The 27,295-nt window shown below is 38.7% G+C and overlaps 1 protein-coding gene across 2 annotated transcripts in view; it reads right to left on the bottom strand.

Moving 5' to 3' along the window:
* Window positions 1–27,295, bottom strand: part of TRHDE (thyrotropin releasing hormone degrading enzyme) — a 213,143-nt gene that overhangs the window by 76,124 nt on the left and 109,724 nt on the right. For both annotated transcript variants that reach the window (XM_021528979.3, XM_021528977.3), the window contains exons 7-8: window positions 21,975–22,040; window positions 1,174–1,239 (exon numbers count right to left, since the gene is read on the bottom strand). In XM_021528979.3, coding sequence (XP_021384654.2) covers window positions 1,174–1,239; window positions 21,975–22,040 — 132 coding nt within the window. The remainder of the gene's footprint in view (window positions 1–1,173; window positions 1,240–21,974; window positions 22,041–27,295) is intronic.

Below are 27,295 nucleotides of genomic sequence, written 5' to 3'. Positions count from 1 at the left end.
TCCCAATATATCTTATGCTAAATTGGTTAGACACACCTGAATGTCTTAAACATCCTACTGCACCTAATGTGGCATTAGTTGCCTATATCTGAACAACCATCTCCAGTCTCTAGTCAAGTCCGTGGTTCAGGCTTATTATAAAATAATCATGTAGTGGCTAGCCAATTGCATTACTCTCTATGCTCTGCTGACTATATCAACTATATTTCTGGGACTCCAGTTGTTCCTATTCACTAGTATCTAATGACATATCCTAAAATATTCAACATAGTTTTTCAGAACCAGTGTATCTACAACAGATGTGCTTCTCATGTGGCAGCTGAAAACTAGGTAGGATAAATTAAGGTAAAAGCTGTTAGAAGTCTGTGAATCATCAACTGAAGACTCAGTGAGAAGAAGAGAATATTGGACACCTAGTTTACCTGTATATACCTGCTTGTTTAATGTCCTGACTTCCAATAAATCCTGGTTTTGATGTCAATAGTTATAACTAGAGTGTCATGTTTTCTATGGCTTGAATAGGTACCTGTGCCAAAACTCTCTGCCTGTACTCCACATTGCCCTCCACTCAGTCTATTTCTGGGGAAGACTCAGATAGCTCAGACTAGTTCCACAGGGGAGAAATTATGGGACACTTTGCTCATTTTACAAAAATTATAGCCATTGTGGAGCCCCAGACCAGGTTCTAGAACTCAAGCCAAGCCTGGATATGTAAGTCTCTACAGCATGCCAAATATTACAGTAAATAGTTCTCTGTTTACATGATACTTTGAAGCTTTAGTATTTTTGCCCTTCACAAAAATCTTAACTCCATACAAAATCACAAACTCACATGATGGAAATGCCAAAGCTTGGCACTATTCTAGCTTATGGTCTCAGTGTGCTGCCACTGAAGTCACTGACAAATTCCAAGGAGTATCTTTTACTGCACACCAGTGACATAGCACATGCAGGGAAATATATTCTAACATAACGAAGTATGGAAATGCTGTAGAACTCATATTTTTAATGCTGCCACTAGGTTAACTCAAATGGAATTTCTTTGCATGAATTTTTATCTTTGCTCTGTGGCTTGAAGATCTCAGTATGCACTATTCACTTCTTATCTCACCAAGAAAAACACCATAGCAAATTCCTAGTTCTTCCTCAGTGCAATAAATTAAAGCATTTTACCTTTGACAACGTGTTCCAGAGATCATTTCTGGCGGCATTGCCATACTTGTGAATGGTTAAATAGTCCTACAGAAATAAAATAAAAATAAAAATCAGTATTACAATACATAGGCCAAACAACTAGAGCTGTGCATCACTGCTATTAGGAGTTAAATTACAGCAATGTTTGCATTTGTTAGAAATCTAGAAATATACAGTATGTTAATCCTAAGGGAATAAATAAACAGTTTAAGCTACTTTGCAATGCAAAAATTGTTGCTAAAAATTTAATTTACAACATTAAATGCTCTTCCTTTTCTGTGTAAGTCATTCTATAAGCTAAATGCCTTTTACATATATATATATATATATATATATATATATATATATATATATATTTAGAATACTAATCTTGGGAAAGGTTCCTAGGTACTTCTCAGCAATGAAAGGAGAAGCTGCTGAAACACAGTTCCAGTTGCTATTTTTCCAGGTCATTCTGCTTTGTCTAGTGTCAAAAATCTGTGCACTTGGATGACAGTTGGATTCATTACATTAGATTTAACTGAGCAATAGTCCATCTGAACTCCAAACTCTTATCTAGGGAAATCCCGGCCCTTCAGTGTCAAAATACATCATCCTGGCAATGAGGGTTGCAACAGGTTATCACAAAGGCTTTCCACAACAGGGAGCAGTGGAGGACACATGATGCTTGTGCACAGGAACCTACACGTTTTCAAGCCACCTGTGACACTTAACCAGTCTGAGGAGGTTGTAAACCGAGTGCTTTCACTTATTCTGCCACAGTTTCAATAACTGACCATCCATTCTTCTCCCATAACAACCACAAAGATAATTCCCAATAAGCTTCCATCATATTACAATAACTTCCAAAATTAATAGTTTAAGCATATTACCAGCTTGGGTCTAGGTCTTTCAAGCATAAAATACTTCCTTTTTAAAATGACTTCTGGAGAGGCAATACTGTTGTCTCCTGCTATCCCATGTCCCTTGACAACAGCTCACTCAGTTACAGAAGTGAAATTCAGCAGTGATTACTTGAATAACATACATTTCAAGAATTTGATTGGGAGAATTAAGAGAAAAACACAGATCAGAGGTTGTACATCAACTGTTTCTCCTACAACTGAATTTCTACCATCTTTACACAATGGTAGAAGACAAACCCTAATTTACTGCACAATGATAAAACTAGGACAAATTTGCTGACTGTGCTGTGTTTTGTGTGAAGTAAGATACTTTGGGAATAATTAGTATTTGGAAAGCAGATTTTCTGATACACAAATTGTAGCACCTGTGACAGATACAGCATTTGTCAGCCAGCTTATAGTGAAACAAACAACAACTCCCATTTAATCACAGACTAGGAAGGCTAAATGAGAACACTGACTCTTTAAATGCAGTGCTGAGTCTTAGCAATGTCATGAGACTAACTCAGAAAAAAGACAATGTTATACAGGCTGCCCCTATAGTACTCTGTGCTTCCCTTTTGTCTAAAAATACAGAATCATTTAAGGCACAGTGAAACATTCAATAGTTTCCAAAGCTAAAGAAGCTGAATTGCAAATTAGAAAGCTAAAATGGGAATAAACAAAAGTGGAACAAGGTAAATAAATAACAAAATATATATGATCCACATTTTAAGCAATACTAGAAAATGCTACATATATTGGTCTGTCTGAGAGATGCTGTTAGAAACATTACAGAGCAAAAAAAAAAAAAATGGGTGGGACACTTGAGGACTTCATCCAGGCAATAACCCTGTTTACCAATCTACCATTAGACATTATATTTGACTTTTACATTTTGTTCAGAAAGACTGAAAAGAAATTAAATGCTTCTGCCTTTTTCTTTTGGGTTTGGTTTTGATTTTTTTTTCCTCCCAATACATGGATTGGGAAGTTTAAATGTGGTTTGTCACTCAGTTAAAAATGTATTACCCTCCAATCTAACATGTTTATCTCACAAAGAAAAACAAAAGGAATCCTAACCTCTACTATGAAATAAGAATATACAATAAGAAACACAACGTCTTGGTATGATCCTTGTACCATACAGCCTAATCATCAATTTTGTCATTATTTCCTGAAAGTTGCATCAAGAGCATAAACGCAACATAAAACTAGGAGTGTTATCAAATGCATGCACAAAAAGCAGTCCTGAGTGACAGCTTGTATCAACACAGCCTTTCAGTGGGAAACCGACATTGGAATCTCAAATCTGAGTGTGCTTTCCAGAAGCAGAAAAGCAAAAGGCTTCTGAACTATATCAAATATCCTCTTATTCCTATTCTCATATATTTTTTTTTCAACAATAATCAGTATAGACACCTGGAAATTACAAAACTAGAAAAACATATAGTGGTACCTCCCACAACTGCTCTTCCATCATCCAGCACTTCAAGGCACCAGGAATACTAAGCAGATTAGTATCCTTGCATTTAATAGTTATCTTCTGTGAATTTGGCTGGTTACTTTCTGAACACATCAGCATTTGCAACACCTTATGAAAAGCATTTCTCACTTCAGTGATTTGTTGTGTGATACCTGTTCCAAATGCCTGCGGGTCTGCTGGTTTCATCTGCTGCTTCCCACTTCTAGCATTAGAAGACACAGTGCATTACTGTTCCCCACTTCACTCTCCCCAAGCCACTCATGTTTTTACAGATCTTTATGGGAATGTGTACAGCTTTTATATTGAGAACTCCAACAAATCCAACCACTCCCAGCTCTGCTGAAAAGTTATACTGCCACACCAGCTTCTGACTCCAAAGGTAGTTTGGATAGTTTCTGACCCTGCCTGAATTTTCATTCACCAGATGAGCCTCACTTCCTCTTCCATTGACAGGCATTCAGCTTAAAAAGGAAAAGACATATCAACATCAAATACATATAAGGAAATAGTAAAATAGGATCCAAAGACCTATACATACCATACTTGTCTATTCTAAAGATGGAACAAGCAGGAATATAATCCATTTTTCCTCCTGTGATTCATATCTAAGTCCTAAGCAGCTTGCAGAGGGCCAGAATACATGCCCGCATTCACTGTAATTCTCCAGGGCTGGAGTACTAGCTGCCCCATTGCCTGTACATTCAGTAGCAAAACCATAGCAAACAGAACAGAGATGCAAGCCACAGAACAGAAAAGGAGGATGACACTGAAAAAACAGCTGTCTGAATCTAAGCTGTGCTCAGCACAGCTCCAAAGGAGGAAAAATGACTTAAAGCCACTTATTCATAAACACATATGTCCAAAACCATCTGGCTGCAAGGCTGCTTCCCATCATAAACTTGCAAGTCTATCACTGACAAAAGCTGTTCCATTGACAGGAGTATGCTGGAGCATGAAGTTATGCATTAGCCACGTTCTTGTCAGCTATAGCCCTACAGTGTATGTGAGCACAGAAGATGGCATGAAAATCTCTTTAACAACTCAAGACCCAAGAGTGCTCTTCTACAAATCTTCCATTCTCCTTCACTGTAATGCAGCCTCTAAAGTTTTTCACTGTCATGGAGAAAGTAGGAAGAGTTTGCGGACCCTAAGGCACTGTCACAGAACATGAAAATTAATCAAAAATACACAACCAAAAGTAATCATTTGGGTTTACATTTTCAGCACGCATCCTCTTGTAATATAATTCCTAATGTTTTCACATTAAACCATGAAGCCACTATTTGCCAAAAAGAATAATGGAATGTGATCCATTCACCTCTATCAATAAAAAAATTAATCAGACAATGCAGTTTTCTAACATGTTTTACAAAGTCTTAACATTAAGTAAATAAATAAATTAACAACTAAATATCCTGACTCTGTGATACCATGAAAACTACGTCCATTTATTGCACTACCAAAACATAAGAGCCTTCCAAAAATCTCAACAGATTTAGACTATAGTATAATGTGTTACCAGACAGTAATCTTAATCCCCCCCCAAAAAATAATTAAAAGGCTCAGTGCTTTTGAAATTATTTCTTGCAAACTGGAGAAGATAGCTTGAACAGTAGTAGGAACAGTGAAAAATGTTAAAAGATTTTGAAAGATGTCTTCAGTAATGCTGTACTGATTAAGCTTTCAGACTTTTTATTGTAATAGATATTTGTAAGAAAATGAGATTATTTAAAAGGGAAAAGCATTTCATTTCTTTGCAATATTGCCTATTTACTAGGCCTCTTGGTTACAAAATAAATGAGTGACCCCACTATCCAAACATGATAATGCTCACAATTAACAAAAGGTAGAGACTGATAAATACCAAAAAGTTAATACTAAAAAGTTAAGCAAGTGTAAACGAGAAGTAAGTCTCCAAACATGTGCCTTACTTTCAGGGGAGATTGTACATCTATAAACAGAAACCGAAATATCAAATCTAGGACTAAACTCCTTTCTCAGTTAATCTGTATGAAGTTGATTGCTCAGCTGAAGGAACAGCTCCAGACTTACATGAGTGATGATGAGATCTGAAACATATTGAGATTGAGTAACTTCATTTTTTTCCTAAAGATAACTGGAAAATTCCACTATACGAGGGAGGAAAAAGTAGAAAACTATTTTAATCTCCAATTCTTGTGGCTATGTTTCTCCTTTCTCAAGGCTCAGGTAAAGCAGACCTGCCTCTACCTCCCTTTTTTCTATTTCATTCCTACTCCATAGTGCACATCCTCCTCCCTTTGCCCTACAATATGTTCTTCTTCAATGGTTTTATACCTGAGTGCTGTTTATCACTGAAGATTTAATGCTACAAATAAATGCATTTAGTTCAGGTAGAAATCAGGCTCTAAGGCTCCAGGTATCAAATAGAGTGTGTTTGCTTTCCTAAAAATTTATATATCTAATCTTAAGCCAACAGACACCATCTGACAGATGCTGACTCTGACTATAACATGCCCCTTTTTCCTCCCTTCCTTCATACTGCTAACATCAAATCTGCTGTCACATATTATCTTAACATTGTCTAACATTCAAATAAAAAAGCTTGGGCAAGGGTCAGAGGATAGTGCACATGTTCACAAAGGTGACCAACAAAAAAAAGGGAGTAAGAAACAGCAGTAAAGGACTACCAAAAAGCTACAAAATTCTAAATATTCTCATAAGAAAGGAAGACTACTGGATAGAAAAGCTAAAATAGCCAACAGATTTGCAGTATTTTTCAGCTTTACAACAGACTAATCCTGAAGAAACAGCCATAAGGAAGGGAAGTGACCACCCTCCCAGCTGGGCAATCAGCCAAGCAACAAAGGATTAGGTAAATTCACATTACTGGTCATGGTCAACACTGTGTAAGGCAAATTAGTTGGGGGTTAACTCTGTTTGTATCAAGAATTAATTTGTACCAGTGAGTCAAGACGCAGAACCACCTCCAAACTGAAAGAACAGCTGTTACCAGACCAGTTGTCAAAGCACTACTGCAATGCCAGCTAAGAAAAAAACTGGAAAACAAGTTTTTCCTGGACAAGTAAGCCAAACAACTGCTTTACTTTCTACATAATTTTACTAGAAGAGCCCAAAACTGCTTTTAGGCAGTCTAGTAAGAAACTGCCAACATACAGAATATACTAGAGTCATAGAATATATTTTTATCACAGTTTCTACCAGAGGATCAAAAATTTTGATATTCTTCCTAGACTTTAATCTATTACTACATTAAAATGTTCTTCCTACAAAAAATAAAGTTACTCAAAAGTCAAGAATTTAACTAACTAAAAAATCATTTAAACTTAAAATACCAAAAAGCCAGCATCAAAAATATATTGAAATAGCAAACACATAAGGAGTACAAGGTAAAGCCTGCAGATAGCAAGCCTGACTATGTAGATAGTCCTTACCTAGTATTAAAATTATCACATCTGTTACAGTCACAGCATCAAATGCTTTCCTGTATCTGCCTTGAGCTACAGTTTGATGACATCTTGGTGGTACAACCAGACCAAGCAGGTCCCACAATCTTTGCTGGTTCTTGATGACTCTGTTTGTGATGCTACTTTGCAGACTAGACCTCTGAAATGGCCTGTATAGGAGAGAATCTAATATTCCCCACTAAGGACACCCTTCCTTCCTTGATCAAGTTTACCAAGGAGGCTCCAAACTCTTCCACTGCTATAAACAAAGTGGTGCTGGGTGGTCATGAGTGGAGGAGAACAAGCAGCCGGAAATAGCATTGAGGAAAACAGTACAGTGGTTTCCTAAGCCACTGTCCTGTCCAAGTATGTGCCAAGTATTATGAAGGAGACTGAACAGAAACATACACAGTGGTGATTTCAGAACACAGTTAAGAGAAAAATTATCAGTGCATCACATTTAAGGGGAAAAAAATTTCATTTTGAAGTGCATTTCTCTAAAAGCAATGTTCAAATGTTCTTTTCAAATGTTTAAATAACAGTTGGTAGTGTCATTTCTCATCAAGCTAATTTTTACAGTGAATTAGTTAAGCTTCATTAGAAATTATGTGCGGACACTGCAATCAAAACTGAAGTCAACTAAATTCAGAACCTTCAAATAATAATAAAAACACTACACTACCATAAATCAAAGAAAGGAAATAACATTTAACTTCAGTTTTTAAAGTGTCCACATGGTGCTACTATGAGGTTTAACTAATCCAATTATAATTCCCACCTTCTGCAGCTTTGAATGAACTTTTGTGTTACCTTGTTTAAAACATCTACTTACCAAGAGCTTCTTAGCTAGCTTCTAGTTCAAACTCACAAATAGGTAAAAAAAGCCCAAAGGTTTGCAACATACTTCAAAACTATCATACAAAAATTCACTTCAGCTGCGTTTTGTCTTCTCTTTGGGTTACTATTTCAGTGAACACATAAAATCCAAGGGAAGAAACTTGGTGGAATCCTATCACTGTACACCAGCTGAAATTCCAGCCCTTAATTTCTGAAAGGTGCATTTAGACTTTTTTCATGTACAAAAGTGATATAACGCTGACAAACCAGCAGCAACTGGAAAATATCCAGTCAACATGTAATATCTACAATTAAATCATTACATCTAAACAGCAAGCTATAGCTAGTAATCAGAAAGAGTGAAACTGGAACCACACATGGAAATAAATCTTAATTTTCTCTGGAGCCAATGATGCTGAATAGGCCACATAATTATAGTATTTTACTTTGTCCTTTTTCCTTTGTAATTCATGATACTCCCATTGATGCTAATAATAATCAGATCAGCAGAACTGACATTTCTGGCATTTTAAAGGCCAATGGGAGTTTTAGCATTGATTTTGTGGGAGAAAAATTAGGGCAATGTTGAGAGTATCTCATCAATGGTATTAGAAGTATAACATTCATTTAGAGGATCCAGACAGGACCTGTGCCTTGTCATATGCAAGATGACATATAGGGGAAACCAGTAAAAGAAAGCAGGCAAGAGCCATCACTAAGTCAATGGGATTGCTTTCTTTGCTCTACCCACTACTTGTTGATAAGAAACCAGTACTGTAAATTAGAAATAAGCCAACTAAAATCAACATGGCCCTTTGTTTTCATTCCAACACAAAGAAAAAGAAGAAAAACTTCAAGGGACTGTAATTCAATTTTTCAATTAATAATCTTCTGTAGTACAACTCTGTGAACTCAGTGTAAATGAAGCATCTAAAACCAATTACAAATCTGTATTCTGACAAATTTCCAGCTACTTTAAAATATATCCTCCTTTGCTGAGAATCCTTGTTAAAATATCAGAAATACTAAATTGAGAGGTTTATTTTCCTTGTAAAATTCAACTTCACCTTTTAGCTATTAATATGAAGAGGAGGGCAGTTCCATTTTGAAAGACAGCAGCAGGAGTTGCAGTGTGGTGGCAAAGCAGTTTGTAAGTGATATCTAAAGGGAACAGTAAGAAGAATTGCAAAGTTACTGCATGGCAGAGTCTGATGGTATCTGCTGTGCAGTGAGAAACTAGCTAGTATATGAAGCTTGGCTTTAAAGAAAAATGCATTTGATGTATTATTTGGTTGAGGTACTAAAATACTGAGCTAAGGACAAATCCTAAAGAAATAAAGCACTCTCTGAAATTGAACTGCATATATTTGACTGAATTTGTACATTTATTTAATGCTGTCTTGTCTGGTTGTATAACACACTTTAACCTAAAACCACACATTGCTCCAAAAATATATTTTTAGTGCACACAAAAAAAAAATGCAAAGTTTTCCAGAGATATTTAGATGGCACCTGCTCATTCCTTTGCATTAACTTGAATTATGCCCAAGAATTGCTAACCAGGCAAAAAATCTCAGCTGTACTTTTCTTTAACAATTTTCTCTCTATAAACACCAGACTGTGAAAGAAATTATTGCTACTTATTATGAAACAGTGTCCACAAACCAATCAAGAAAACTTACTTCAAGCATGTCACCATGTCTAGATCATAAGGACCTGCAACACTTGTACATTAACAGTGAATAACAGATAGAGAAGCAATGAGCAAATGTTTCTCATTGTGCAAAACACTTTTATACAATTTGGTCCCCAGAGCTGCAACTTTTTTTTTCCAAAATGAAGACACCTTAAAAATCATTAGCCCTTACATCTGATGATATGTGTGTCAACATAGCTACAGTAACTTAGCTTTAAATGCATCTGGGGAAAGGAAAAGGAAGAAGGGGAAGAGGAAAAGGGAGGAGGAAGAGAAGAAAGAGATGATAAAGGAGAGGAGAAAGTTTTTACAACAGCATGTTTTGTCCAGCATGGATTCAGGATATCTTTTTTTCTGAATGTCCTCCACTAGACTGAAGTAGATTGATCTATTTATTCCATTTCCAATATATACAATGTGTTAACTAGGAGTTCAGTCCTGCAGTATTTGTTCTGAAAATATCTCCACTGACTTCTAAAGAGCTAATGGAAATTCTGATTGCATAAGAGCATCAAAATCACGCACAAAATGTTTCCCTTCCAGTGCCCTGTAAAATCCACTGAGCTGCCTCGTGGCAACAGAGGTAAAGTTGGCACCGAGCTGCTATCAGGAAAACAGTGTAATTCTATTCCAAAAGAAAACATTTTTGCAAATAGCTGCTGAGCCTGGTGACATTATCTGGAAATTCATACCTATCACTCTTTCTCTTAATAATTCCTATAATAAAAATGGAGGAGAAAACAGTCATAACTGAGTTTCATAGGCAACAAAAAGAAGCTCACTGAAGGCATGCCAAGTGAATGCAGTGAAGGCATGCAGTATCTGTAACATGACTGACTCTAACATTGCCAAAAAGGGCAATTCTGTTCTGAGAAAACAAACTTTGTTTATACACAGTGTGTATACTAATTGTTTTTGTAAAAAGCTTTAGCAGCAGAGAAAAGTAACATTTTATCCTAGCTGAAGAACACTGTGACTTCCTCCTAATGATGGCAATACCATCCATAACCTTACTCTGAACCCAGGCACTGGGTACAATGCTGGCTTTTGAGGTTCAGCAGCAGCTACCCTCACCACATTTTATGTTCCTTGCTGCCACCTCCGATGTGGGCAAAGTGTAACTGAACTGAAATCCTGCCTTAAAAGAGTTCATCCACTGAATTATTGTCCAAAATTTTAGTCAACACCAGAAAGCACTGAAAAATATCACATTTTACTTTTTTTTTTACTAGTGTGTCCTTTCCTCTGCTGTCCCCATGCACTGGAGCACAGCTCTAAAGGTCAGAGGAAAACTATCTTGTTTCAGGAAAATGCTTTTTCGTAGCACTGATCACTTTTAGATAACCCAGCAGCAACAGAGACCCTCTCTGTCCCTGCAGGGACAGCTCAGGGCTGCTCAAGCTCAGAAGGAGACTCAGGCCCTGAAGCAGAAAGCAAAGAGCCCCTGTCTCCCTTCTCCTGGCAACCCCCAACAACTGGGGAAGAGAACTGTCTGATCCAAATGCTCCAGGAACACAAAGCAGAGAAGGAAGATGGAAAGGAGTTTATATAACCAAACAGGAATGTTCTGCTAATGCACCATTTCAGGAAGAAGCTCCCTTTGCAGAACACCAATGTTATATGGGGCAAAACCACCAGCATACATGACGTGCGGCTGCTAAAATTATGGGTGCACTATGTTCAGGCTTGACAATGTTCTGCTTTCAAAAAGGTAATAGTTAAACTGCAGAATTGTAGCTAAACCAAATACCCTCACTCTGTGGATCAGTTGTTGCACACCAGGAGACAGCACTGTGGTCTCATTTGTAGCAGAGGTGGACTCTGCGACTGAACCTGATGTGACATCTGTTCTGAATACCTGAAGTGGTTCAAAATGGTAAACATTTTAACAGAGTATCTTCTTGGGTTTCAAAACAGATATCCAAATTTCATGGCTCTTTTTAATTTTACTCACATTGGTCCAATTTCCCTTCAGATGTACAGGCACTCCATTCTCATTAATTTCTTCAAAGAAATATTAGTTGAATGATCATCATTTTCTGGAGGCCCACCTTGGTGTCTTCACAGGCTGAGCAGCACACAGCTGATGATACCAGTGGAAGCTGTGCTTTGAACACAAAAACTCTTCTGATCCATAAGTGCCAAGACACATGAGAGTTTTGCATACTTCACACCTACATAAATTTTAATTTCAATTTCTCTGTGCCTAGATCTCCACCCAAGCACCATGCCATTCTTTCGTATGAGGATTCTGTCCTCTGCATTAACTGTTGGTGATGCACTCTGATACCACACTGGATGACATTTAAGAAAATTGACTGTAGCAATTAGGAACTAGGCTACAAAGCAAATGGAAAGTATATGATATTGAACAGAAGAACAATTCAGTTAGCATGGTACACCTTGTGAACTGAATCAGACATTGTCCTATGCAGAAAACATTGGGTACTTGCATAATTAAAAAATCTGGTAAAGGTGAACACACAGAAAATAAAAAAGAATGGAAAAATAAAACTAACTTTAGCATTTCTCAAAAATTTTATATTTAAATTATGCAAATTCAAACACAATTTTCCTTTAAGCATTAGCATTTTGCTACACACAGTATACTCGATATTCTTGGAGTTAGAAGAATTTCCATTTTTGCAGTGATACCCAAGTCTGGCCCTTACTATCCTATAAGTCTTTAACATTTTCAAAGGAAAAAAATTGTGACATGACAACTTATACAAGTTATGCAAGAAACTGACCTACTCTCTTTTACTGACATGTGTAAGTCAAGGCAGAAAAAGCTGTAGGAATTCAGTCCATAATGCTGAATTCCTTTAACAAATGTAAACTAAAGTCTAGAGTGATGTAAATTAGAAGCAAAAGAAATGCTGAGGGTGGAAAAAAGGTTAAAGATGCTAACAATCTTGTATGATATGCACTGTAGAAAGCAGTGATGTCAGCTCCTATGAGATTTCCTATGATTTCTGAAGTCCTCCCTCAAGTTCCCCGGTTGACAATTCTCAGATAAAGGGATTGGTAGCAACTACCTCAGACAGTTAATTGCCAGAACATTCATGATGACATTTTGATGTTCACCAAGGTCATACACTCTTCTAAAGCAGAAGAGGTGGGTGCAAAATCAGCTGAAAAGTACTTTACTCAACACCTAGTAAATGCACCAGCTGCAAAACCAGAGGTACTGTAGATATAAAGATGCTTCTCCTGAGTGGCAAAAGTTACATCCTTTGACTGAACAAAAGAAGACTCCAGGTAGTTCCATGTTCATTGCTGATGTGAAGGCAGTATCACAGTTTACTGCTTCACTGACCTTGATCCTAAGATGCCTGATTTTTTTTTTTGTCTTTGCAGATTTTTTATGTTTTTACAGAAAATTCTTGAAAAGAAGTCTCTAATGATGTCTCATTAAAGATGGCAAACAACTAACTGTTATGAACTTGTAATAAAGAGATAATAAATAGGTATTAAATGGGTACGCTATTTAATACACTGTGTAAAAAATAGATAATCATATATTACCACGGAAATAGATGAAAATATTTCATGCATTACTATTTCATGCACATTTTAGGTGTCTAAAAAGCAGGAAAAAGCAGTGCGGATGAAAGTAAATTTAAATAGCCAGCAATATGACACTAGGAAGTGACTGAAATCTGAACCTTGCTGTATTTAATAGCCTGAACACTACACTTCCCCAGACAGCTCCAGTGAAAGGCAAATTTGTTTCAATACAGTGGCCATTCTACAGCACCAAAAGAGACAGTATCTATCCAAAGCACTGTATGAAAATTCTTCCAAATGTATAGTGTAAAGCCTAAAAAGTAGTTAATTTATCACAGAAGCAGAGATTCCTATGGTAACTAATTCAAACTGCTGATGATGCACTAAATCAGAGTGAGTGATGAACACATACACAGCAGCAAGTGAAGTTCAAAAGGATACAGATCTATGTGATCAATGAGCTGTCACACAGCAAATGAAATGCAGTGTTGACAAACGTACAGTAATAGAGATGAGGCTCCAAAATAATCAAACCAAATATAAGAAAATAAACCAGTGCAGAAATATCTCATTACAACACTGGAGGTGCTTTTTAAAACACATCTACCAGACATTCAAATCACTGGTACTTCCCTCTCTATTTAATTTGAAAAAAATAGAAACCAAGCACTGATTACTTGAAGAGATGCATTGTCATAATGCAGTAAAATCTTCCCAAAAATGCAATACAGTGACACCAGACATGTAAGAAGCCATCTATTTCAAGCACAGAGTTGGAACAACAGCCTACAGAAGAAAATTTCACACAGACCTAGTATCTTATTGCACATTACCACCCTGAGTGATGACTGAATGATAAGGCCAACCTCTATCAACCTGTGCAGTTCAAAAACATAATTAGAGGAAGTGGTGCTGACCAAGCCTCTTCATATTCTAACAACCTTCTTACCTGATTAATAGCTTTTTGACTGCAGAGCAACACCATTTTGTAAGAAGAGTACTGGCATTCAGTGATGTGCACTTCTTGAATTTTCCTGGAGTATAAGAAACTGCACATCATGAAAGGTGCCAGAATTTTTGAAAGACAGAAATCACCTGCTGTGAGAAGGAAGGGTTTATTAGACATTTTATACAAAAATAATAGCTGTAACCTTCTCATATGCAAGTGTTAACAGCTGTGGCTACTACTGTCATTATTCAATTATTCATTACAGCCAATAGAACTACATTCTCTTTTGCTTTTGTCTATGGAGTGCTACAGTGAGAATGTTCTGTCTGTAACTAAATCTCCTGTTTTAAATGCCATATAATTCAAGACATCATATCTTTGAAGGGCTTTTCAAAAATCCTACCTTCACTAGTCTCTTGGATGCAGCTTTATTGTGAAACTGCCACACTACAATCAAATGCTCTTTCAAGTATATTTACCATCATAGGAACAGGTGAGTTATTCTTGACAGATATGAATCTCTACAAAGACATCTGCGCTGTAAAAATGAGCACTTCTACCAGAATTTTACTTCCTTGCAGATTCCTTAACAGAACAGTTTGCTGAACTGTTACAGATCACATGAACATTTGTATATTTCCTTCAGATCATATTTATTGGTAAAAAATATCCACCAAAGAGCCTCATTCTCCTCCACCAACTTTTTTCTTCTTTTTAATACAACTGCTTGTTTTATTTGACAAGTAAGGGATTTTTCACTCCCAACCTGTTTCCACCTGCTCTTAAAAAAGTCCACATGCCAAGTGAGTAAAAAAAACAAGCAACTAACAAATAAGGTAGCAATCCTATATTCTTGTTATTCTAAACCTTATTTTTTTCTCTCCTTAACCCAAATTTAAGTTACACCTTACCTGTTGTAGTGTCTCCTATATTAAAGCTCTAATTCTTTAACCTTTTCATAAGATAATCATGCCTTGATTTGGATGAAACCACAAACAATACAAATACAAATAAAGAACTACTCATTTTTGTTTATGCTATTTTAACAAGAATTCAGAATTACTCTTTTATCCTCTGTTAAACGCAGAATCACAGAACTACAGAATCACAGAATAATGAGATTGGAAGAGACCTCTAAGATCATCAAGTCCAACCTATGCCCTAACACCTCAACTAGACTGTAGCACCAAGTGCCATGTCTAGTCTTTTTTTAAACACAGAAGATGGTGATTCTACCACCTCTCTGGGAAGACAATTCCAGTACTTTATTATTCTTTTGGTGAAATTTTTTTTCCTAATATCCAACCTATGCCTTCCCTGACATATCTTGAGACTGTGTCCTCTTGTTCTGCCAGTTGCTGCCCGGTGGAAGAGATCGACCCCCACCTGTCTACAACCTCCCTTCAGGAAGTTGTAGAGAGCAATAAGATTTCCTCTAAGCCTCCTCTCCTCCAGGCTAAACAACCCCAGCTCCTTCAAATGTTCCTCACAGGGCTTGTGTTCCAAGCCCCTCACCAGCCTCGTTGCCCTCCTCTGGATGCGTTCAAGCATCTCAATGTCCTTCCTGAACTGAGGGGCCCAGAACTGGACACAGTACTCAAGGTGAGGTCTCACCAGCGCCGAGTATAGGGGAAGAATGACCTCCCTGCTCCTGCTGGTCACACAATTCCTAATGCAGGCCAGGGTGCCATTTGCCTTCTTGGCCACAAGGCACACTGCTGGCTCATATCCAACTGGCTGTCAACCAGCACCCCCAGGTCCCTTTCTGTCTGGACACTGTCCAGCCATACTGTCCCCAACCTGTAACACTGTAGGGGATTTTTTTGTCCAAAATGCAGAACTCGGCACTTAGACTTATTAAACTTCATGCTGTTGGACTCTGCCCATCCGCCCAACCAATCTAAGTCTCTCTGCAGAGCCGTCCTACCTTCCAACAGATCAACACAAGCTCCCAGCTTAGTATCGTCTGCAAATTTACTAATGAAGGACTTGATGCACCAATCCATGTCATCTATAAAAATATTAAATAGAACTGGTCCCAGCACAGACCCCTGAGGGACACCACTGGTGGCTGGCCCCAGCTGGATGCAGCACCATTCACCAGCACTCTCTGGGCCCGGCCATCCAGCCAGTTCCTAACCCAGCAAGGAGTGCTCCTGTCCAGCCATGGGCTGCCAGCTTCTCCAGGAGTGTGCTGTGGGAGACAGTGTCAAAACCCTGCTGAAGTCTAAATAGACAACATCCACAGCCTTTCCTGCATCTACCAGATGAGTCACCTGGTCCTACAAGGAGACCAGATTGGTCAGATATAACCTACCCTTCATAAACCCATGCTGGCTGGGTCTGATACTCTGGCCATTCTGTAAGTGCTGTGTGATAGCACTCAGTATGAGCTGTTCTATTATCTTACCTGATACTGAAGTCAGGCTAACTGGCCTGTAATTACCAGGATCCTCCTTCCCACCTCTTTTACAAATGGGTGTCACATTGGCCAGTTTCCAATCGTCTGGAACCTCACCAGTGAGCCAGGGCTCTTGATAAATGATGGAGAGCAGCTTCACAAGCTCATCTGGCATCTCCCTCATCACCCTAGGGTGGATCCCATCTGGTCCCATTGATTTATAAATATCCAAGTGCCCCAGGAGTTCTCTGACTGCCTCTTCTTGGATAACAAGAGGACCATTCTGTTCCCTGGCACCACCTATCAACCCCTGAGGACAGTTGTCTTGAAGGCAAAAGAATGAGGCAAAGAAGGCATTAAGCATTTCTGCCTTCTCCTCATCTTTAGTTATTAGGTTGCCTGCCTCATTCAATAAGGAACAGAGGTCGGTTATACCCTTCCTTTTACAATGAATATATTTGTAAAAACTTTTTTTTTATTATTTTTAACAGAAGATGCCAGGTTAAGTTCAAACTGAGCTTTGGCATCCGTAATTTTTTTTCTACATGCCTTAGCAGCTCCCTTAAATGCTTCCTGAGATATCAGTACCTCCTTCAAAAGCTGATATATCTTTTTTTTATTTCTAAGTTCCTTCAAAACCTCATTTCTCATCCAGACTGGACATTTGGCTCATTGACTCACCTTTTGGCACACAGGGACAGCCTGCTCTTGCTCCCTCAAGATCTCTGCTTTGAAGCACACCCATCTCTCCTGGACTCCTTTGTTTTCAAGGGCTGTTACCCAAGGGACTCTCTGAATAAGTCTCTTAAATAGGCCAAAGTCTGTCGTCTGGAAGTCCAATGTAGAGTTCTTATTTATATTCCTCCTTATTTCACCAATTATCCAGAATTCTATAATTTCATGATCACTGTGCCCCAAGCAGCCTCCATTCTCCACATCACCCACCAGTCCATCTCTATTTGTGAACAACAAGCCTAACATAGTCCCTCCCCTGGTGGGCTTGCCCACCAGTTGTGACAAAAAGTTATCCTCCAAACACTCTAAAAACTTTCTAGATTGCTGTTTTTCTGTTGTATTAAGTTCCCAGCAGATGTCTGGTAGGTTGAATTCGCCTACAAGAACAAGGGCTGATGATCCTGAAACACTGTTCAGTTGCTTATAGAATAAGTTGTCCACCTCTTCATCCTGCTTGGGTGGTTGATGGCAGACTACCAGTGGGCTGTCAGCCTTGTTGGCCTTCCCCTTAATTCTTACCCATAGGGACTCAACTTCATCATTAGTTTCAATACCTATGACATCCAAAACCCCCCTAATAGAAAGGGCCACCTGTCCTGGGTTGTAAGATAAGCCTGTATTCTATTTGCCATCTGTTGGAGGTTGGGGCAGGTTTGTTATCTCTCCCAAAGACAATGGTTTGCCCCGTAGAGGTAATGGTTTGTTTATGCACCATTGACTGACTCACTGCAGGGCTGGTAAATGTAACACCATCCCATTGTGAGATGTTCCACCCAGAGGGGGAAGCCAAGCACTCTTTTATGGTATAAAGTGGTACCTTTTTGGGAACAGAGCAGCTCTCTCTTTGGGGGATTGCCAGAGAAGCAGCTCCTTCGGCGGGACTCGCAGAGAAGCGGCCGGAGCGCGCTGAGGCGACGGCGGCGGAGCTCGGAGGCAACCCCGGCGCAGAGGAAGACCGGCCCCACTGCCACCAGATCTTCAGAGAAAACTATACCTTCTAAAGATCACCACTGCAGCTGCAATTCATCAGCCACTGCAAGAGGAGCAGCTGTGATTCCAACTGGACTGCTACCAACACCCCGACTCCTCAGGGTGTCAAGTTGTGGACTTTATCACTAGTTTTTGTTTGTACCAATTGCATTTGCCTTTTTAAATTGTTATCTAGTTTTCTCCTAGTAAAGAATTGTTACTCCCATTCCCATATCTTTGCCTGAGAGCCTTTTAATTTAAAAATCCTGGTAATTCAGAGGGAGGGGGGTTTACCTTCTCCATTGCACAGGAGGCTTTGCCCTCTTTCACAGACTCCTGTCTTGTCAAACCAAGACACCACCCCTCCACCTCTTCTCCCCTTTTTTGTCTCTTATGAAGAGCTTGTAGCCATCCAGTGTACATAAGGGCATAGCTAATAGACTAAAAAAATTGAAATAATATTGAAAGTATAATAGAGTGGAGAGGTAATAATACACAAGGTTCCTGGAGTGTGTAGAAGTTAACTTCTAGACACAGCTAGTGACAAGACAAGAAAAAAGATGCCCTGCAGAAGCTCTTGTTTGTGAACAAAGATTGGTGGGTGATATGATGATTGGAAGGTATCAGCTCAGCAATTATGAAATTATATTATTGGAGAAGTCGGGAGAGGGGTCAGCAGAACTGCTACCACGGCCTGTTTATGACACTCACTGAGAGAACCCCTTGGGCTTTTGCCTGAAGAGCAAAGAAGTCCAGGATGGCTGAAAAGATTTAAGAAATCCTAAAGGTGCTGGAGCTGACTATCCCCACTTGCTGAAAGACAAGCCAGTAGGGAAGACCACCAGCCTGGCTGCACAGAGAGATTTGTCTGGAGCTCAGATAATAAAAAAAAATAAGTTTATGAACTCTGGAAGAAAGGGCAAGCAACTCAGGAGGACTAGGCATTGTGAGGTTATGCAGGCAGAAAACTTTAGTCAAAGCCAAAACAGAACTTTATCTAGACACTGCTGTAAAACACATTAAAAATGTTTCTATAAATATATTAGCAACAAAAGGAGGGCTGAGAATCTCCATTCTTGGCTGAATATGGTGACATATTCATGGTGACAAAGAATGAGGAAAAGGCTGAGGTACTTAATGCCTTCTTAGTCTTTCGTAGTAAGATCAGTTGTTCTTTGGGTACCCAGCCCCCTCAGCAGGACCACAGAGACAGAGAGCAGAACTGAAGCACCAAACATCTGAGGGAAAATGGTCAGCAGTTTTCTACCCCACTTAGATACACAGAAGTCTATCAGAAGGGACAGGATCCATCCAAGGGTTCTGAGGCAGCTGGCAGCAGTGCTCACCAAGTCACTTTCCATCACTTACCAGTAGTTGTGGCTCACTGGGTAAGTCCTAGACAACGAGAGGTTAGCAGTGTGACACCCATTTACAAAAAGGGCTGGAAGGATGATCTGAGGAATGGCAGGCCTATCAGCCTGACCTCAGTGCTAGGGAAGATCATGGAGCAGATTGTCTTGGGTGCCATCACACAGCAGATGCAAGACAACCAGGGCATCAGGCCCAGCAAGCATCCTGTAAGAAAGGTCCTGTTTGACCAACCTGACCCCTTTCTGTGACCTGCTTTGTGGATGAGGGAAAGGCTGCGGATTTTGACCACCTAAACTTACTAAAGCCTTTGACACCATTTCCCACAGCATTCTCCTGGAAAAATTGGCTGTTACTCAGCAAGCCATTAGAATAACACAGGAGGAATGAACCATCAAGTGCATTTTCAGAATATTTGTTATTTGAAGAGATTTATAAATACTAGTAATATTCAATTTTGCTATTCTACAGAGAATATTAGAATTCAACGTTAAAACAGGATTCAAGGCAACATAATTCAAAAAACCAAGTGATGGTACCAAGCTAAAGAGCTAAAATGCCTAAAGGAGTGCATGACAGAAAGGGTAAATTAGTCCTCCATTTTCCATCATTAGCAAAGCTATAGCCCCTCAAATGTACAGTGCAGGAAGAGTATTTTGTTAGACTGGCAAAATACAAAAAATTAAATGATATTTCCAACTGTATAATTTGTAGTTTATGAAAAACTATGATCTCTATGTTTTATTTTGTTCAGCTTGAAAACATACACATGGAGAATCTCTATCTGGATTTCAAACTGGTTTTAGTTAGAATCATCATCTGCCTATTGAACTGATGCCAAGACTTGTACTAGTCAGATTTTCACAGCTAGACTTTTCATAGACTTTCATTAGCAAACAGAATGGTTTCTATTTAGAGCCAAACCAGTGAAAAGCAGAAATAATAGGAAACCATTCAAATCAAAAACTGAAGCTCCATTACAACTTTATGGTAATTATGATTAATCCCTGCATAGCTATTCTTTGATCTGAGCTTTTTTCTGTCTATTTCAAGACAACTTGCACACAGTTATTTCTCAGGCAAATGTACAAGAAAACAGAAAAACAGGGTTTAAGATGTACACACTAAAACTTTTCCTTTCTAAAACCCTGAGTGACATACTCCACTGGGAAAAAGTGCTCCTGAATTCCTCTATGAATGGATCTGTCCAAACAGAAGTTTCTGGCTAGAATATGAAGTTTGCTGGACTAAGGACAGAAGTCTTACAGTCTTAAATGAAATGATGGTTTTACCTTTAACATACACAAGATTTTATGAAGGAAACTTCTGATTTAAAGAGTTCTCATCTGGATGAGAAATTTGTCAAATTGATCTGACCTGGTGTTACAACTAAGCAAATGATTAATCTGGTCCCATGAGTAAATTATGCTACAAACCCTGATTGTACTGTAAATTCTCCAAAAACATGCATTTCCTCAGCAAGTTTCCTTTCATTGCCTCTGCATGGAAAATACCTCTCTGACATGACCAATGCATTCATTTAATTTTTGGTTTATATTTTATCTTCCAATTTATTCTGGTTAGAGGTAGAATTATTCTGTTAAAAAATGACCTGATCCTAGACATAGTTTATTTAAATTTGAAAATGAAAAGCTTACTAAGAACAGATAAGATTGATTACTCCTTCCAACTTAGCATAATTGTATTTCAGGTGAACATCAATTTACTTTAAAGGACACTTCTAAGTAGCAGGCTGTATCATACATAATTCATCAATCACAGCTGCCTGTAACATGATTTACTAAAGCAGATTTCAATGAAATAGAGGGAATTGCATTGTTTTTTATGCTTTGGCTTGTTTGTTTTTAAATAGTTTACAAAACACTCATTTGTGTTGAATTATTGCTGAAAGAAGTTCATCCTTGGTAATCAGCATGTTGAATTTCTTTCTCTTTTTATAGAAATGTTACCTCTTTAAATTTCTTTTAAAAGACAGAGTGAGTTTTCAAAACATTGTTAAGGCAGAGAGCACTCCATGCTTATTAAAGGTAAAAATAAAGCTCAAGGATTTTGCTACAGAGGAAGGGATGGCAAAAGTATTTATCTGAAAGGCATTATTCATTTTAGAGCTGTTTATTTTCCAGCTGGCTTATATTGTTATTGTTTGTTAGACTAGCAGTCAAACGCAGGTGAAGAGAAGTAGCAACTTCCTCAGCTAGTCCTTCACATAGTTGTCACATGGATAAAGTGACTTTTATGTGGCACACTACACAAAACTGTATGCCAGTTGAAGCACAATCACTTCATACATCAAGAAATATAAGTGAAACTGCATCTTCAATCAAATTGAACTTCAGGGACATGGTGGTGCCTCAGAAAGTCCTAAAGTAAAGAAACATTTCCAGAAACTGATGGAAATACAGCTTCAAAAGAAAAAAGAGAGCAAGAGAAACTACTAGAAATACACATCTACACAAAGATGGAAGTGCCTTTACTTACTTGTAAGCCCATTTGAAACACAGAGTGACCCATAAAGCTAGCCAACATTCGAATCAGAGCTGCACCCTATGGGAAATAATAGAGAAACAAAGTTACTAGTTTTGAATGCCAATATAACAAAATGCATACACTCAGAAGAAGACATTTCCATCCAACACTAATATGCCAGAAACTTGCAACTTATACAATCTTTTTTTGTGCTAGAATGAAAGTGAGAGAGAAGATAATACAAATGCTTACCAGGAAAAGTGAGAAGGCAAAGTGATAGTGTTAGTAAGTGATATTAGATACTAATATCCTGCCCCATATAGTGAATAAGGCGCAGGTCAAACAACACACTCTCTCCACATCTGGAGCACATGTGTCAATTCCACAGGTGACTGACCCCAACCCTTCTATGCACTCAACAGAAATGCCCAGTTTTAAATGAGAGCAAAGAAATAGTGTAAACTGCAAATTCTACCTCAGTGATTATTCATAATACTTTTATGTCCATTACACTACAGGATTCAGTGATACTACTTCCTTTTGGAACAGCCTTCGAGATCTGGTGACTAAAAGTGAATAATTTCCATTAGAATTTTGTAAGATGTGTATATATTATAGTTGACTTATTAATAGTCAGGTTATTTCCCAGACTATCATGCAAAGAGGTATGTACTTATATAGCACTTTTTCTCTACTTATAGAAGTTCTTAGCCTCTTCCCCTTCAGGTAAAGCATAGAGATCCAAAAGACAAGGGATTCTAAATACCAGTACTTACTGCTAGAAACAGACAGATACTTGCAAGAGCAGCTTTTTTTGAAGCATCCTTTTTGTGTTTTCTCACACAGTCTCAGAAACACTGTTGTTGTGTATTTTCCCTTTGCACAAGTGCTCTATTTCAAGCAGAAATAATTTTGCAGATCTGATGTTATAATTTTGCAGACCATTTAGCTATAATATCCCACTTTACAATATAATTTCAAGACAACCAGTCTTCCGATCCCAATATTTAAATGTTATACTTAGTACTGATCACCATACAAGAGGAAGGACACTTGTGATTGCAAATCCATGAATTAAAGACTTTAAGAAAACATGATCCTAGAACTCAACCACCTCATCTAGAGATGGAGGTCCAGGAATCAGGTTAACACTCAATCAGACAATAATAAAAAAAAAGCAACATTATAGGTTCAAAAATTTTCAGATTCTAAAGCAAAAAGGACTTTTGAAACATTTATTCTGCATTAATTTAGCAATTTAGGCAAAAATCCCTATGGTTTATCTTTCTATTTTTTTTTAAAATTCAAGATCAGAATAATGTTTCAGAGTACTACATAATGTGTCACAACTAATATTCACTCTCACAGTGAAACTATGCACCTTTTTACTAATTGGAAGATACCTAGTTTCACTTGAATTTACCTAGTTTGAGCTTTCAAAACAAGACTTTATGTCTTTTTCTGCTAAATTAAAATTCAATCTAGTTTAAATTAAAAATCAGGCTAGTTTAACTGTTGTCCATTTTTAGATCATTTTACCCATGTTCCACTGATTTTTTTTATACAGTGACTATTTTTAAGTACTGAATGGATCTGTAATAAACAACACTTGAAATAATGACATAAATCAAAAGTATTTGTAAATTAGTAAATTGTAAGGAAACACAAGTCCTCACTATAGGCAGCAAAACCAAATATTATATAGGTTGCAGAGTAACTAAGCTCCTTTTAAGAACTCAATAGTGAATAAACAAAAACATTATTTTTGCATTATTAATACTAAGATATATTGTTATGGTGGTATATAATCTTACTGGAAGACAAATCATGTCTGGAACACATAGCAGAATAGGAAGTAACACCTTTCAAAACAGATTATTACCTGAGCAGACTATACCATAGGTCAGGAAACATTATTGCCCTTGTACAACTAGAGAAACAGATTGAGTAAAGTTCTCAGAGACATTTAGGCAGACAAACAACACATAAATCTGTTTAAGTAGATACACAGAAGATTTTTTTTTTTAAATCTCATAAATAAGTAAATCCTACTTATTCTGTAAGCAACTTGGTCAAGGCAATCCAAAACATCTGTAGCAGAAACAAAAAATGCATAAAATATATCAGTCAAAATCCTCAACAAGAAGACATTTTTATATTCCTCACACATCCCTTTTCCTACTCACTATTAAGTATTCCAGAATGCTCTGGTTTCTTTCTCACAGTTTACACTTCACATAATAACAAAAGACATATATATATAAGCACCTTGTCTCTACTGACTTCTGTAAAAAGTAAACAAGCTAATAGTTCCATATAATCTTGCCCATAGAGTCTTTTTTTCTATCCAGAGACTAAGAACTATCATATACATGTAAAGAATTATAGAATTCCCCTCATAGGTAACATTTAGACATGTTGGATGGACTATGGCTGGCCATTGTACAGCAAACAAAATAAAACAGCAAGGAAAGACTGAAGGGCGAGTCAAGGTACAAAGGCAGGACTATTCTCTCAGATCTCTTTTCACAGCTACTTTAGAAGTACTTTCTACCAATTAATTACCTTCAGGAAACTCAGAAACCCTACTTACAGCTTGCAGAACAATAGGTTTGTCACAGCTCCACCATCTTCCCTGCTCAGGGAAAGCAAATGCTTTCTTTACGTGTTTCTGGAAGGGAATGGATTCAAACAAGCAAGAGAACCTTAAGAGGGGGAAAAGTGTCTTTGAGAGATGGGAGAAGAAATAGGAGCAAATGAAGCCCTTGGTGTGGAGGGAAAAGAAATGGGAGGAAACCATTCGTTTCACTTTTCCTGAACTTTTGAGAGTAGGCAGAACAGAGAACAATGATACATTCATAAGAAGCCCAGAAGCTCTTAACACGTTCAGAGTTCTGGAAAGCAGAGCAGGATAAGGCAGCAAACACTGGCACTCTGACTAGAGAGGAAGCAAAACAGGTTTGCAGGCAGAAGGATAAAAAGCAAGAGGTATAGAGAGTAACTGGCATTAAGAAGAGCAGCTTTCTGAAAGAAGCTTGGAAGGTGACCCTAAACAGAGGGTTGTGGGAGGTGCAGAAAGTATGTGCAGTAAGTTCAGTTATAGGAAAAACAGAATACATAGCTTTTGGGATCATCTGAATGGGCCAGTGTGCTGCCATTCCCACTGCCTATCTGCTTAGCCAGCAGCAAACCAGATGGAATCCAAAGGACTTACGATGCCATACCTTTCAAAAGCTTCTTGATCTAGACCTAAACCTACAGAAAAATCCCAACAAATCTTTCCTGGTGCAGGAGATGCCCTTTAGAACCTATCAGCATCATTCCCTGAACATGCTGACATGCAAGGAGCCTGCTCAGCACTTCACTCTCAGAGCCACTTCTGTTCCGGCAACCTTTGTCCAACAGAGGAACAACACAGGATGTCTTGAAAAGTGAATTTGCCTCTCCTGCTGGGCAGAATGACTGTTTATTGATGATTAAAGTGCTTTCCTCCAGGCAGTGGATGACTCAGTACCTTGTCAAAAGGTAAAGCACATTGGTTTAAGAGGTCAGGTGGAAAGCAATTCTTTCCTATTCAAAAAACATACCTAGTTCCTGTCAAAATCTGACTCGCCTTAAACCACTGTACCCTATCTTAATTTTTCTAACCAGATAAATACTCTAGGTATTCATTCAATGATTAACGACCCTACCTGCATCTGGTGAAGCACTGTTCATTAGCAGATCTCACAAGTCCTCACTAAGATTAATGCCAATATTCTGCAAATTAAAAGGCAACTGTGGCACACCCTAATGAAATCACTTGCCAAAGATCACCCAGATCCTCGTATAACCTGTATGCTTCTTGTATAACCTATATGCTCCTCATATAATCTATGATACTGTTGAAGTTTTCTCAGCCTCAGCATTGATATTCCACTGCTATTGGAAAGGAAAGTAGAATATGTTGGCTACTTCATGGAAATTAGGTGCATACAGCTCTTTTTTGCAAAGTGGTCTTGGGAAAAGGCTCACTCATGGACAGTTAGCCAACACTGCCTGAAGGGATGGAACTTTATGCACTTTCTTCCCCTGAAGAAACCTGCATACTCACAACATGGTAAAGACAATCCATAACCAAACGTGGGAGTAGAATTCCTTTGCAAACTGAGCATGTCTTTGAAATCTACAAAATGCAGAGTGAAGCTGTCATGGTTTGACACAGAACAAGAATTTTTTTGGAAGGAAGAGGTCAATCCAGTCAGCAGTCAGGTTTGGATACTGACACTTGGGGTGACCAATTGAAGATGGACACATCTCTGAGAACACAGAGGGGTTAAATACAGAATTCCCAGGAGAACTCGCTCTCTTTGGTTCCAGTCATCGGAGGGTGCAGACCTCCCCTACCCAGCCATGAGCTGGGTGGGGAGGGGAAAAGCCATGTAGCCTGGGAAGGTAGGCCAGGGGGTGAAGGGTCTGGAACTGAGCTGGGCCAGCTCCTGTGGACGGAAGGGTGGAGAACGTCTGAGATGTCTTTGTTTCACCCCCACCCCGAACCTAGAGGGAAAAGAGATAGAGAGCCTGCAGACACCTGGAAGTTTGATGGCAGAGGAGAAGGAGGAGGCGGGGGGGGGGGGAGATGCCCAGCGTGGGAGACAGCACAACATTCTGGGCTGAGATTTCAGCCATCCAAGGAGACCAGGACTTTTAACCCTTTCCTGTGAAATGAAGGCTTTGTGAAATATTACTCCTCCTCAGTTTGAAGGAAAGAGACACAGTCTGGGACCTCAGATGTTAGGGAAAGAAGGTTGGGGGAGATGATGGAGTGGCTTTTGGCTGGACTCTTCTTGTTAGCCATAGACTGAACCAATCCTTCCTCCAAGAGAGACTGCATTTTAGGGGGATGCAATGGTGAGCCAAGAGACTCCTTCAGCAACTACCAGTTCAGGAATGAACAGAGAAAAGCTGAGAAGGGTGTGATGATGCCCTCCGTCTTCAGAGAAGAAGAGAAGGTGATCTCTGTTCTTGGACCCTCGGCCCCAGGGAAATGGGGGGGACTGTAGTCCCAAAATGAGACACTGGACTGTTGTTCCTGTTGGTCCTTGGCAAAGCATCCTTAAAGGAGCCCTATAAGCAGTCTCTGTCCATGCACGGTGGTGAGAGCACTGTGACATGGAGAGGAGAGTGTCACACTGGCTTGGTGTGTTTGGGCGGTGCCATGTGTGACATGGAAACACAAGAGGTGGCAGCTGTGCTTCCTGGGGATCTGTGGTGCAAGGGAGACTCCTCTCTCCCCTGATAGACTCAGTATTGATTATGTGGAAGGGTGAAGACTTGATTAAGGGTCCAAATGT

The sequence above is a fragment of the Lonchura striata genome, chromosome 5 (assembly GCF_046129695.1).
Source record: "Lonchura striata isolate bLonStr1 chromosome 5, bLonStr1.mat, whole genome shotgun sequence".
Classification (NCBI taxonomy): Eukaryota; Metazoa; Chordata; class Aves; order Passeriformes; family Estrildidae; genus Lonchura; species Lonchura striata.
The sequence above is the reverse complement of the archived record's forward strand: the minus strand, read 5'-3'. Positions and strand labels throughout refer to the sequence as shown.